General features: G+C 39.7%; 1 protein-coding gene across 1 annotated transcript; it reads left to right on the top strand.

The window, feature by feature from the left end:
* Positions 1–7,017: 7,017 nt before the first annotated feature.
* On the top strand, positions 7,018–12,752 carry RAB44 (RAB44, member RAS oncogene family). Its single transcript, XM_063299830.1, has 5 exons — positions 7,018–7,211; positions 8,130–8,276; positions 9,796–9,886; positions 11,989–12,107; positions 12,692–12,752. Exons 1-5 carry the CDS (start codon positions 7,108–7,110, stop codon positions 12,750–12,752), a joined length of 522 nt encoding a protein of 173 aa, XP_063155900.1. The 5' UTR covers positions 7,018–7,107.
* The last annotated feature ends 2,255 nt before the right edge of the window (positions 12,753–15,007 follow it).

The following is a 15,007-nucleotide window of genomic DNA, read 5'->3' on the forward strand; positions in this document are numbered from 1 at the left end:
TGAACATTCTAGCTTCTGGTGAAAGTCCTAAAATATTAGTACATGATGTGCAACTTCAGTTTAGAAATGATACAGCTTTAGATGGGAAAATCCTCGGGGGGCTAGAAATTGAATAGGCAAAAAATCAGCGCAAGCAGTTCCTAGGAATTACAGGAAAGTAAAAAAAGAACCAGACATAGAAACCATGTCTAAAGAGCAAGCAGACTGAGAACTGGGAACTTAAAGAAAGGAGGACAGGAGTTAGGGAAAGGAATAAAGATTTTTAAAAAATGAAGAGAATTGATTATTGGCTGTGTTTGAACAGTTCACTGAATTACAGACTAGCCAATCTCCTTTAAACCTAGCATTATGTGAACTCAGCTTGTGTAGTTTGTGGTTCACTGTGTTTGCTAACCTGGAAAATTCATTTAAGTGAGTAAACCATGGCTCAGTTAACCATGGGTAAGTGCTATGTGAAAACAGCCGTTATATCAAGCACAGCCTCTTCCATTGTTGTGATTCTAATAGATTGGGACATGGTTTGCTTAACTGTGGTTTATTGAATAGGCCACCGTTATCTGAGTTCACATGTGGACACTGAACCATAAATTATAGTGGCTGAGATCCATACACTAAGCCAAAACAATCTGTTGTAATTAGTAAATATATGAACCTAGGAAACAGTGATATTGGGGAAAGTTTAAGAAATGGAAGTACAACTGATTGGTTTCTATACAAGTAAGATTTGAACACAGAGAACATTTGTATGAGATTTCTGTATCTTTCATGGCATAATCTAGAAGCACTTAACAAATCCTGCTTGGAAAAAAATTAATACAAAATGTGTTCTTGATAAAATACAAAAGTCCATAGTTACTATCCTGCAATATGTGAAGTGCTTTTCCCACATAAGCTATGAATTAGGTTAAAAAAATCAGGAGCTTGGGTCTGTAATTATGTTGATCCTTTAGAATGTTTAACTGATAATACATCCTTGAATTTTGTAGGATGTTATTAGGGTGCAATTCAATTTTATGGCTTCTATCCAGGTCAACTTTTTGATTGTGACATCCTGTGCCTATGTCTTAACTTAGTATGAGATAAGTAGTGCACACATTGGTTCAAAGGCACCATTACTTGCTAAAATGTGCCAGTTAATAATGGCTAATCAATATACATTTACAGTCAATGGTGTGACAGAAAGGGAAGCAGGCTATCACCCAGTTAGGTATTTTTAGGAAAAACAGCAATTCACCTGAATAAAGAAATTGCTCTTGGCTGCCATCTCAGACCAGCTTAGATTAAAACAAACATCCCTCCACCACAGAAATCCAAGGCTGTATCTTTGCATAGGAAATACTTTACGTTCAACACAATATATTTCTATATATTACATAGTATTGAAATAATACATTTCTACTTCAATCACAGTTGCATGAACAGAGGTCGACATGAATTTGTGATAAGTTGTTGCCATTATTTATTCTGCAAAGTTGATTTGAAAAGGTATTTCAAATAATTTTATTAAGGGTTATAAATGAAAAGGATAAAAGCCAATACAAAAAAATAAATAGTGTAAAAAGAAAAGGAAAAATAGAAAAAGAAAAAAGTAGCTTCCCCCTTCATCCCAGCAGGCAAAAACAATCTTAATAACTAATCACTATCTCTAAATACAATATAATCTCTCTTCACTTCATACCTCATCTATTGAAGAAAAAAAAAAATCCAAATGCTTTGTCAGTCGTTCTTTATCATCAAAAGTCCAGTAAGGGCAACCAGGTGTAACTAGTATTCTTCTTTAGCCCTGGTCAAATAAGCCAACCTTGTATTCCTTCCCTAAGTTTTTAAAAATATCTTTTACCCCCTTCAAAAAGAGTCCCAGAGCTAGTTTTCTGTTATCTGTGTTTCAAGTCAAAAATCTTTCAGAACTTTAAAATATTTCTTTTGTATATCCGATAAGTAAAGTTTGTCCTTTTGTTTATCACTTCTGATGAAGTCCTTCAAAACCTTAACAGAGCTCTTTTGTACATTCAGTAAAAAAAAATTATCCAAGTCAGTTTCTTGATTCAATATCTGCATATCTCCTTTTGGATATAGGTCATCCATCAGTTCCATTTGTGTGTCCATATCTTTCTCCATATCTTATTACTTGTCCCTCTTCAAAATAATTTCAAAATCATCCATTGCAACTTCTTCTTGTTCTATAATTCCATTATAACATGCTCTATTTTGTCAAAAAATGTAGCAGACAAATATTCCCAGGTTTGTATTATAGATTTCTGCTCCATTTTCGTTATCCTTTATCCTCTAGCTTCCTCTAGTGCCCAACCTTCAAAGTCCCCTTATCATGAAAAAGCTCAAAGCAATTACCATTTTCCCAAGGAAAATTTTCTTCTAATTAATTCAAAGCTCTTTGTGGGCATTTAAAATTATAATTCCAAGATCATCTGAGCCCTTAATCCATTAATCTTTCTAAAGTCCATATTCTGAGCGCCCTCTTGTTGTTTAATCCAAAAAGTAATATTTTTCAAAAGCTTTTGAAAATCACATTTAAACGTTCTTTCTCTAAGGAATAGGTGACTCACCTAGCGAATACAGTATAATTTGCGATTCTGTGGGGTCTTAATCCTTTTAAGGCAGCAGGAAAAAAAAACAAATCCAAAGTGATTAAGAAGTGAAGTTCAGTTGAGCTTATTGTCCTTTAAAAGGCTGTCTTAACTACTGTGAGCAAAGATGGTTCCTCCCTCAACTCCCAGCCACTCATCCCATAGGCAAATCGCAAAACAATTCCTGTGGTTTACTCATGAGGAGCAGCTGTATGGAGTCATGTGGGCTATCTCAAAGATTTCTCAATCTGGAGAGCATTTTGGCAGCCAGGATCCTGCATGGATCTTCATTGTAAAGTCATCCCACCATGGCTATCAACCGGAAGTCTGATTTGAAAAGGAATTTCATTTTGGGATCCTGTCTTACATTTAGCACAAAACTCACTTTGTAACAAATTTCTAAACTTGCATTAAATGTGGAAAGTAAGTCCAATTCCCGAAAGGTATGTTGAGAAATACAATATATGCCAGTAGCACAAATGGTCTCTGAGAATCTTAGGTATGTCCTCAGAGAATGCCAAAAGTTATCAAATGTAATATTTAATTTAATGTAAGAATACCTACAAACATACACAAATGGGAAATAATCTTAACTGTATTTAATCTGAATTACATGCAAAAGAAACAAAATCAATTTTAGGTGTTCTCCCGGCTCTGTGATGTGCAGTCTCTAGCATGTCCTTAAAGCAGTGTTTCTCAACCTTAGCTGCTCTAAGATGTGTGGGCCTCAACTCCCAGAATTCCCCAGCCAGCATGGGGAGTTGAAGTCCACACATCTTAGAGTGGCTAAGGTTGAGAAACACTGCCTTGAAGCCAAATGCTGCCTAAGCCTTAAAAAAAAAAGGATGGGGGACAGCCCTTTTCTAGCTAAACCAGAAGGAGGTTGAGCAAGAAGGAAAATGACAAGCTGATGGTTCAGAGGAGCTGGTGAAATGAAGCAGCAGCTGAAACCTCCCCCTTACTCTGCCATTGCACCAACTTCCGCTTGAAAAATAAGGGAACCATCTCATTCAGTGGACGGATCCTGCATGGCAGAGCACCTGAAACTCCTTGTTTTTTTATTGACTGGTAAGTTTTCTTAAGAGTTCAGCCACGGTTTAACTCCAGGTTATGCCTCATCTCTAACTTGGCTAAGAAGGCTTTTTTTCATTTTGAAGCTAGATTTTATTTTAGCCGTGGAAATTATGTCTGGATTCACAGATCACTCTAAGCCATAGTGTGTTTTGTCTGGTTTTGGTTTAGCATGTCGTATAAACTCAGCTACTGTATAGTTTGGAAACCCTGGTTTATGACTTAGCATTATGAATGGACCCAGCTAACAAACTATGGCTTAGTATCTGCAAATCCAGTCTCTGAATGCTAGTTGCTTCCAGAAACAGAAGCCAAGAGTTGCTTGTCAGCTGCTGGAAGAGCTTTTCCTTACTGTGCCTCTTCACATACTGAATGTCATCAGGCAGTTGCTAAAAGCACACACTGCCTATGAGAGACAAGGAGATGTAGTTCCTAGAGAAGATTTCCCCAAAGGGGTATCAGCACACGATTTTGGAGTACAGTTAGTCCAAAATCCCCAGCAGCCAATGCAGGAAAAAAAAATACATATGTATAAACTCATGTAGAACGTATTTGTAAATGTGGACTTTGTATCAGGCCAGACTCTTTGCATTGCTCATTAGGATTCAACTGGTAACAGCACTTTTGAGAGAGAGGTGAAGGTGGGCTGCAGAGTGGGTGATGCTAATGAGCTGACAGTATGTTGCATGGGATTGGGGCCAGAACGTGGATTCTTGAGAATTTAGTTTTGCTTTCAAAAACTAGGTTAACCGTGTTTTATAGCTTACTTCACAGTGTTTATGTTTCTTCCCTAAAAATGGTAGGAGAGAGAGTAGCCTTCCTGGAGTTCTTGATCTTCTAACTAGAAATGCTGGGCACAGAACATGGAACCTTCTGCAAACTAAACACATACTATGGCCCCTCCACACCTGGCAGCTGTATATTTTAAATATATTTTATTCTATTTTGTTATAAGCCACAAATAATTTTATGGGTAGGAAGGAAAATAAAAATGTCTGCGGGCTATAAATATTGTTGATCTATTGCCTGAGCTTTGCACTCGGTAACAGCCAAGTTAGAACCAGGAAGTTAGAAATCAGAGATTATGAACATAGTTGCTTAAGAAAATACTCCACTCATATGAAATATTTTTTCCTCTTTCCAGGTGCAGGAGACCTAATGGGCAGCCTTAGGTAGCCAGTCACTTCACAACCTAGGAATGTTTACTAGTTCAGGAAATGTTCTGACCACCATCCACATGGACAGACTGAACAGCTGGAGTACTTATGTAAATGTTTGGGTTCCTGGTTCTAATTCCAATAGCCTGTGAATGGGTTTAATTTAGAAATATGTCTTGGTTAGCAAATGCACTGATACTCTACATCTGGAACAACCCACTTTGACTGGTTAAGCATGCTTGGATTTATACAATACCCTAGACCAGTCCTTGCTGTGGAATTCTGGGAGTTGAAGTCCACAGATCTTGAAGTTGCTGAGGCTGAGAAACACTGCCCTAAAATAAAACATGATTGTCCAGATTGAGGTTCAGAATTGTCTGAACTCAGCCAGCTGATACAATTAATTTATGGTTCAGTGTGTTGTATAAACTATGATTCAATTAACCAAGGCTTAGTGTGTTGTGCAAAAGTTTGTGAGTGAAAAGTTTATGCAATTAAATATTAATACTGGGCAATGTATCAAAATAAAGCCTACTGAGGATGTAAACAAGATTAAGAATAAATGCCTTTCTCACCCAGCCAAGTTGTTAGCCGTGTACAAGTAGAGAATGTCTGCTAAAGGCAGAACATTTAGGCTTAGTCCCTGGGAGCAAGCAAGGAGCCCCTATGAAAACCCACAAATATATTCCATCTCAGGGGAAGAGTGATTTAACTCTGAAGTTATGGAAAAGAATTGGGACTGATGAAAACAAGTAAATTTTACACTACACAATCTGGTATGCAGGTAAAGTGATGATTTAGTTACTCTGTTTTGGTGTGACAGAGGTAACATAGTTTAATTGTGAATAGGCAAAGCTTGACAAAAATCCTAAAGTCAGTTCTCTTGTGTCACCCCGGGCCACTCTTCATCCATTTTGTCTTAGTAGAGATGGCCTTAGAGGAGAGAGAGAAGCTCCTATCCCCTCCCATTTGATGTTAGTTGTTATTTATAATGTATAGCTTTCTCTTTCAGTGTGAATGCATTATTCAGGGTACCACGCAACAGTTAAAATACTAGAATTTATAATAAATACATTATAAATATTGCAACAAAGCAATCTTACATAAAAATGAAGACAAGGTAAGCAAATTAAACAGAGGGCTCACTGTTACAGACATTTGTTGCCCAGAGCAAAACCTGGAAGTTGATGGAAAGCAGTAAAAGGAATGATCCAGCAACCTGTTTACTAGCTGATTGAGCAGAGATTTCTGTCATGCCTAATGCTGCATATGTTTGTATTGTTTTCAGAAACAGGAAGCTGAGTTACTTTGGAGCACAAAAGAGCTAGCCTGGAACATCTCTTTGGTGGCCTTGATGATGTCAAGAGCTATCTAACTATTGAAGAATTCATTGGGGGACTTAATATGCCTTAGTTCAGTCTTACACTAACAGGGCTGGCCATGTTAATCTTTTGCAAACTCCTTTGGGAGTAAGCCTCATTGAATTCAGTTGGACTTACAGCTGAGTAACCATCTCAGACTTCAACTGTGAAAGAATGCTTTTGGATCATGCTTTCCATATGTACGTATTAGATCTGCATCCAGCCTTTCTCCAGGAGCTCCAGGCAGCTTATGAAGTACTCCTCCCTCTATTTTTTTCCCCATGAGAATATCTCTGTGAGATAGCTTGGGTGAGAAATACTGACCTGCCCAACTAGTTACCCAGTCTAATTTCCATGCCTGACAGTGGAGCTGAACTTTATCTGGCTATTTTATTCAAACAATTGCTCTGCCCCAGTCATGAAATATGGGGAGAAAGTTCTAGATGACATTATCAGCATTGTCTTTGATTTGCACACTTCTTTTATGCTTCCCATTAAGTCATCCCCCACTGATATCCATTAGGAGAAACAGATAAAATAGCTGCTCCAAGCCTTTTGGTTGGTAGGACAGAGAATTGTCTGTTTGGAAAACACTCTGGAAATTCAGAGTCCATTCAAGAAGGGCATGTTCTGGCAGGAGGAGCCAAGGACAGCAATTGAGTATTAGACATCAGCACACCCACTTATTCACAGTAAACCAGAATTCTGGGGAAAAGAGATTTACCATGCTATATGAACACAGCTATAAACTACTTTCTTTGGTATACTCCAATTATGTTAGTAAGGTGGAAGATAATATTTCCTTTGGGTTGAGCTGATAATTTCATGGACATGAAATGCAAATGAGTATGTGGCATGATTTCATTTGTTTGTTTGCAGGGCATTTTCTGAACTCAAGATCTTGATAAAAAAGACAAGAGGAAGACAGCTTTGATGAAGGCAACTTCAAACCTGTCTCTGGAGGAAGTTAATATTGAGGAGAAAAAAAGTTTTGAGGCTTTCATAAACCAATTGGGAGCTGATAATGTCTTTGAAGAGTAAGGCCAATATGATAAGCTTACACCTGTTTCATACTGACTCTCACTGATAAATGGAAGCAGAATGGGAACTGGTGAAAGAGAAATGGATTTGATACAAATACAAAAGTTAAATTAATATAAGGGCCTCAAAGGTAGAAGGTGAGATCAGCAAAGAGTAATCATGTAAGCTTTATAGTGGAGTTGGCTGATGAGTATCTCACCCCCATCCATTTTAAAGGTCCCCTATAAATTCCCTGATTGTGCCCTTGAAATTTAATGGCAAAACACTGGGCGTTGGTGGTGCAATTTTAGCTAAAGAAGATGAAAAATTAAATTTCCCTGAGCACCTCAAGAACAAAAACATCACAGGGAACAAAGGCCCACTATAGGAAGGATAGGCAGACTTAAGACATACGGCACCTATTTATTTATTTACTAGAACTCCCAAGTTCCACCAATCAAAGTTAGATACAAAATCTGCTCCTGATTTTCCAGCAAATTAGTTTCATCTGCTTGATTTAGCACAGGTAGAAATCTTTTTTTTTGTTTCTGTATGTCATCCTACCATCTATCACTAGGTATTTATGTGTCTTTACAGCATATTTTGCAGGCTGGTATCTCCAACTATGTGGAACACCAACTACCAGCAGCAAGCATAACACTTGTTGATTCATGTGATAGAAATCAAGTTGGCATATATACAGTAATACCTTATTTACCCAAGATCTTTTATGATTTACCTGTAAATGAGTCACTTCGAAGACAATTTGTATGAAGATATGGATACTTCAGCTTTGGCAATAGGAACTTTTCAGCCTTAATGCACATTTCCATGCTGATTTGTCCATGTCCAACTAGAACTAGAACAAGCTAAAAGAATAAAAACAACTGCACCAGAATACTCACCAAAAAGCAATAAACTCTCTTCTTGTATAGCGAGTCAGAAATCTGGAAGATCTGGGTGCAGCTCTGGGAGGCAGAACCACATCTGCTGGGAAATCTGAAGGAGTTCTTGGCTAAAATGACACACTTGATCAAGGAAGCTAAGCATGAAAAAGAGAAGATACAGTTACTACTGAAAATGTAGGTCACAGTATAGAAATGGAAATATGGGAAGCATTTTCATTAACATAGATTTTCGAAATGGGAAAACAACACAATTCCAGGAAAAGTGTCTATGGAACTGTAAGGGAAGAAAGTAAACTAAGGACTCAGTAGCTGAATTACATAACATACTACAGATAGTCCTCACTTAACAACCACAATTGGGACCAGAATTTTGGTTGCTAAGTGAACCCAACCCAATTTTATGACCTTTTTTGTGGCGATCGTTAAGTGAATCACCACAGGCATTAAGCAAACCACATGGTCATTAAGTGAATCATGTGGTCCCCCGTTGATTTTGCTTGCCAGAAGCTAGTCAGAAAGGTCGAAAATGGCGACCATGGGACGCCGTGATTGTCATAAATGTGAACCGGTTGCCAAGTGTCCAAATCATGATAACTTGACCGCGGGGACATGGAAATGGTTGTAAGTGTGAGGACCAGTCGTAAGTCGGATTTTTCAACACCATTGTAAGTCTGAGCCATTACTAAACGAATGGTTGTTAAGCAAGGACTACCTGTAGTTAGTTGATTTGTTGGTGACCAATGCAATATGCAAAATATAGTCATGAGATTTGTAAACCATATCTTATGGCATAGCATGTTACAACCACTGTGACTTGTTAAAAATAACCATTGCTTTTTGCAATGTATGAACCATGCCTACATTAGAAGACGGTAGGCATTTTAGCTTCTAAGATCTTTTTATCAAGGGACAAAGCCTGGGTTCACAAATCCTGAATATTTTGCTGAACTATGGTTTGTGGGATAAGCCACAATTAGCAGAGTTAATGCATACTGTAATTGCTGAATTCAGATACTGCTCTGAGCCATAGCATTGTTTCTCTAGGTTTGGCTTAGTATGTTATGTGAAGTCAGCACATACACTTGGGATGAGAGAATTCTGAATTCAGATATTGGTTTTGTGTATCAGAATGTCGTGTGCCAGGTTTTCTTCATTTAAACTGTATAATTGGGTGAAGCTGAGGGAAGAAAATAATTGGGAATTAGAAGTCATTACTGATCACTGCAAATGGTTCAGAGGTCAGATTTGTCATGAGATCTACTGTTTTTCCACATCAGCACTATAGGAACCTCCAGTTTTAACATGAAAAATGAAAGAGCGTCAAATAGAGACTCCAGGGACAATTTTGTGTCTTTAAGGTACCCTTCCCTAAGCCAGATCTCTCCAGAACTGTTGCAGCATCTGCGAGTTATAATCCCAACATAGCTGAGACCATTATAGTGGGAAAGGCTGCTTTGGAAAATCCCCCCAAATATAAGAAATAGGAGTAGAAGAAGTAGTGGGTATGCCAGTGGCCACTGGTCTACTTTAAGGGAACTGGCGAGGCTATGCTAGTATATCTGTTACAGAACGGTCCTACCATAAAATTAGTTACAGAGCAGATTGAGCATGAATGAGTATAGTAATAGTTGAAGAGCAGGCCTCCTCATGTGCATAAATCTCCCTTAACACCTTTTTATTGGCCCTCTGCTAGACAAATTTCTGATCACAATAAGAAGGTGCAGAAGCTATATGAGGAAATGGAGCAGCAAATTGAGAAGGAGAAACAAAAGCTGCAGAATGAGGTAGGTTCCCAGTTGGGCCATGTCAATTCCCAGGATTTGTGAGGTTCCCTTTTTTGAAAGTCTGCCCTTTCTCAATAACTTGGAGCAGATTTACCTGCAACATCATAATGTGAGATTATTTTCCTATGTAATCATTGGGGGAAGGGTATGTTTCATCTTCCTGTTCTACAAAAGCAGAAGTGAATCTGCTTGTCCAGTGAGGACATCTCAGGAAGGCCTATTAGAATTTAGGGGACATGGATGAGATACCAGGCCTTCTCTGTGGCAGTCATTTTGGAATTCCTTACCTCCAGAGGTTTGTAAAGCTCCTTCCCTCCAAGGCATTTTGAAAATAACATGATTATTTAACATGATTCTATTCCTCCAAGTCTTCAATCTTATTTCATTGTTAACAATGTCGATCTTGGGGTTAGTGGGTTGGTTTATATTTGTATACAATTTTATATTTTTACTCTGTGGTAACCCATCCAGAGTCTTTTGATTGGGGTTATAAAAACTGTAAATAAATGAACAATATTAGAGGTCTAGGAAAAGTGGGATCCAAGCACCCATAATCCAAAAGGTTGAGGACAAGTAAGTATCCTTCTCCAGAAAGGCACTCAGAGGTGAGTTGCCTCTACTTTAGAAGCACTGGTTGTATGTTAGAAAATTTGTTTATTTTAAGGTTTAATATTTAAAAACTTCACACTTCTTTAGCAGAAAAGAACAGGGTGGAGACGGAGTAGCAATTCCCAACATGCAAGGGGGTGAGATGACAGGGGCTTCAATTTGCAATGTCTAAGAGACTACGGCAGCATTTCTCAACCTTGGCAACTTTAAGATAGGTGGACTTCATCTCTGGGAGTTGAAGTCCACCTATCTTAAAGTTGCCAGGGTTGAGAAACACTGGACTACGGGTTCCATCTCTTCTGTAGGAAGATGCAGTACAGAAACACAGCAGTCTTTCTGTTACTCTGAAATAGTCATTCATATTTCAGCTGACCCAGCCTGAAGTAGTGAAAATATAAGGACTATAACCAGCTCCTTATCTTCTAGCTAAAGCAGCCATGTTCCTTGAGAGGAGACACAGACTTGTTACTTATCTACCTGTATTATGTTGCTTACAGGGTCCCCCCCCCACTCTTTTCCCTATGTTTTCTACATTCTTTTAAATCTGTATTTGTGTATTATTTTCTTTCTTTCTTTTTCCTTCAAAATTATAATAGAAAGAAAGGGAGCACAGAGTATACAGTATATAATACTCTTAATCCTCTGACAGAAATTAGCAGGTAAATGCAGAAGCTACAAGTTTTTCTCACCCTTCTATTTATTTTCTGGAATATATCCTGAGTAGGCTACCTGCTGCCTTCCAGCATTTTAGATTTCATTACTTAAATGAAGCTCCAGCCAGTGCAGAGAACGGAAGGGACTGCGGGCGCTATAATGCAGGCAGGAACCTGATCAAAGAAGACTGGTCTATGCTGCTTCGTAATTCTGGCCTTCCACTTTCAACATTCCTTATTGTTATGGCAAATGTTGGTTCTACACCATTCTTAGAGTAAATTCAAGATGAATTTATCACACTAAGAAAATAAAAATGTGGAATTCTTTGTGCATTGGTGTTGAAATGAAACATTACATACACATTTTAGCTACTGTAGGATTTATTTACATCATCCTATATGCTTACTGATTAATGAATAGATAACCTATGTGTATCCTTATATTGACACAATGGCACTATCCATGCATAATAGGGAAGAATCAGTGGAGAACTCCAAACATTCTAAAAGTATTTTGCGATAAGGGACCTAACAGTGAAATTCATAGACAGAACTACGAGCATAGGGCAAGGGATGGACTGATTGTTGTACTAGAACACAAAAAGAGGGTGGGTGGGAATAGAATAAAATATCCTGGAAAAGTATTATGATAGGCTGCCAGTCTGTCTAGAAACCTGAATGACAATTACTCCAAAGCCATAGGGCAACCTTTTCTTGCAGGCCCCACTTATAGTCTGAATTAAATGAAGACAAGCCACATGTATGGAAATGCATTTACCAATTTAGGGTTGTTGTTGGTGTTTTGCAACGTTATAGTTTTATTACAATTTACTATTGCAGGGTAAAGCCAGGAGCCAGCTGCATTACATGGAGATGCAGGAAGAATTGGATGTCAGAGAACAGGAAATCCAGCATTCCTTCATTGTTCAAAAAGAGGTAAAATATCAGTGTGACATGAAGTAAGCAAGAGCATATGATTGCAATCACATCTTCAGTCTTTCGCAGCAGGGTGGCATTTTCTGACTTTAAGATGAAATCTACTTTATGTAGGCATCCAGAATAATGGCAATTTATTTCTCGCAGTGGAAGCAGCGCCACCTCCTGGAAGCGTGTCCTCTATTCCAAACTGGAAATTAGGTTCTATTGCATGTTGGATTGTTCAACCAAACCACCATTCTCAAGCTGCTGTTTTCATCCAAGTACTTCCAATATTACGCAGCAACAGTGGCTGCTTTCTAGCGTAAGCAGAAGGTGACACCCTTTTGGAAGCCTGCTATGAAATATTTATTCACTTAGGCTTCTAAGCTGCTTTAATTATGATTGACTCTAAGCAACTTACATTCCTACTTTCCAGTAACAAGATTAAAGCAATACTCTCCCTTTGTACCACCAAGAACAGCAAACAAACCCAAGTATATAACATACCTTACTGTAGGAGGGGCCTAATCCCATTCACCCCTGAATGCTTTCTGGAACAGTCATGGCTTTAATTAAGCACCAGGGTTGGTGACAGCCTGATCTTGGGAGTGATGTTGTTCCAAAGGAGGCAGCAACAGAGCGAGCTCTCCCTTGTGGCCCCTGATGATGACACTCCTTTGGAGTGAGGATCCAGAGCAGAGCAGCCTTTCTCAACCTTTTGACCCTGGAGGAACCCTTGAAATATTGTTCAGGCCTCAGGGAACCTCTGCATATTAGGGCTCAAATATTGGCCAGAAGTTACAAAATTATTACATTTGTTTCATGGGTAGGCCTGTATATACACATTAACGGTGTTCTTAAACTAAAGAATGAAATTTACCATTTTAATGTGAAGTCTGAATTTGAAATAATTTTTCAAATATATCGTGACCTCCCAGAGAACCCCTAGTGACCTCTTGCGGAACCCTAAGTTGTTCAAAGGGATCCAAAGGGAGACCTCCCTTCTAGATCCTCTTGGACAGGTTGAAATACCACCAGGAGGTATCTGTTGAAACAGTTCTGGTATCTTTGACCATAAATTGCCTGCCTCCAATCTGCTGCCTGCTATTACTGATGGAGTGCAATCCTCATAATTCCCAAACTGCCCACTCAGAATTCCATTGGCTGGAAATTATGCAAACTGCAATCCTTTGGGAGGTCATGAGACTGAAGATATCTGTTTATCTATGGAACAGAGTTCTGCTAGGTGTCAACATAAGAGAAAAATAAACGATGTATTGCTGAGTTCAAGAATATTCATTCTCAGATATTAGTAATATAACCCCCTCCTCTTCCCAAACCCCAGCCATTTGGTCCTTAGCATTTCCTGGAGGATTTTCAGACATGTCAAGGGCTGTTTCCAATGGGAGCTCATTTCCAACATTTCCAACAGAACAAATATTTTTCACATTAAGTCGCTTATCATTTTTCTTGTCTTTAACTGTGTCACAGCCAGCAGCATCGAACAGTTCCATCTTCTCCCACTGTTTCTTTGTGTGTGGGAACAGATGAGATCGACCTAATCTTTGCCATTTCCCAGGTTTTAAATGCACGGGACATTTTACTAAAAAGAGAGGGGAGGGGCAACGCTGTTTCAAGTGGGTGGAGCGCCATCTGTCTTTTTCGAGCCAAGATTCTGATCCGTGAGATTTAAAGCGTTCAGTTGCAGAAGAATCTGCAAAGCACGGCTCGCTGGACCCAAGGCAAACACGGCTGTTAAGGGTGGACAGACGGGAATTACATATCTGCTTCCTCCCTGCCGCTGTTTCACCACCACTGGAAGTAGATGCTCAGAAGGTGAAGAAGAGAGCGGGAAGAAACAGGCAGTCGCGAGCGCCGGGACAGCAGCCAGACCCCTCCTCCCTTGCCATTCATTCCCTGCTCAGGGCTTGCGCACGCAATTGCTCGCAGGAACTGAACTGGGCTGTGATGGGGAAAAAAGGCGGCATCGCGGCAGCTCATGGCAGACACGAGGCTCTTGGGGAGGGAGTGGAAAGTTGCCGGCCGTTTCGTCTAACTTTGCCTCCTCCCTCCCTCCCTCCCTCCCTCCACCAGCGTACAGTACAGCACTAAGTGAATTAGGCCCCCTCCGCGGGCGGGCGCGCGCTCGCCCACTATCCCTGTAGCTGAAGCCTATCAGATTTCTCTTTTAAGGAGACCCCAAGGCGGTCGCCTGACTCCCCTGCCCTCCTTGTATTTCTGCCTCTGCAGCCAGTTGAAGAATTGTACGGCTTGACTGAATTTTTCTTCTTTCTCAGCTTGAAACTCAGTTGCTGAGCCTCAAGGAGAAGCAGCTGGTGGCCAGCACCCAAAGCCAGCAGCTGAAACAAATCAAGAGCAGCCTTGAAAACCAGCTCCAGCAAATCCTCCACCAGCTTCGAAAGGCTGAAAGGCATTTGGATGTCATGAAGGATAGAATATCCCAACTGCACAGTGAAGGCAGGTGAGTCCTACTGATTGTATGGGCAGCTGCCTTGGAAGATGGTTTGAGTGTATTAGTTGGTCCCAAGTGGAGCAGCTACACAATGTGCTGATCATGCAGGCTGTACGATCCCTGTATCTTTGCTCTCTGCTCAGGGGCACCATCAGTTCTGAGGGCAGTGGTCTTCCTGGCATCTAGCACCCTTGTTGTTTTTTTTACTCTGTTGCTGTTTAGTGATTTTCTCCTCTTCTTTGCACTTCGCTGGGCTGGGAGAACTGGATTACAGAGTCGTGGCCTAGGCCTAGCAGCACCCCTGGGTCTGCTTTTGTGCAAGATCTCCAAGTTAAATAAAAACCTTTTGATTGTATTTATTTATATTTCAAATTTAGTCACCACCCATCTCACTCAAAGAGTGACTGGGCAGTTTACAATAAAGCACAATTCATTTCTAACCTACATAATCCATGTTTTTACAAAAAC

This window comes from Candoia aspera, chromosome 3 (genome assembly GCF_035149785.1).
Source record: "Candoia aspera isolate rCanAsp1 chromosome 3, rCanAsp1.hap2, whole genome shotgun sequence".
In the NCBI taxonomy this organism is placed as follows: Eukaryota; Metazoa; Chordata; class Lepidosauria; order Squamata; family Boidae; genus Candoia; species Candoia aspera.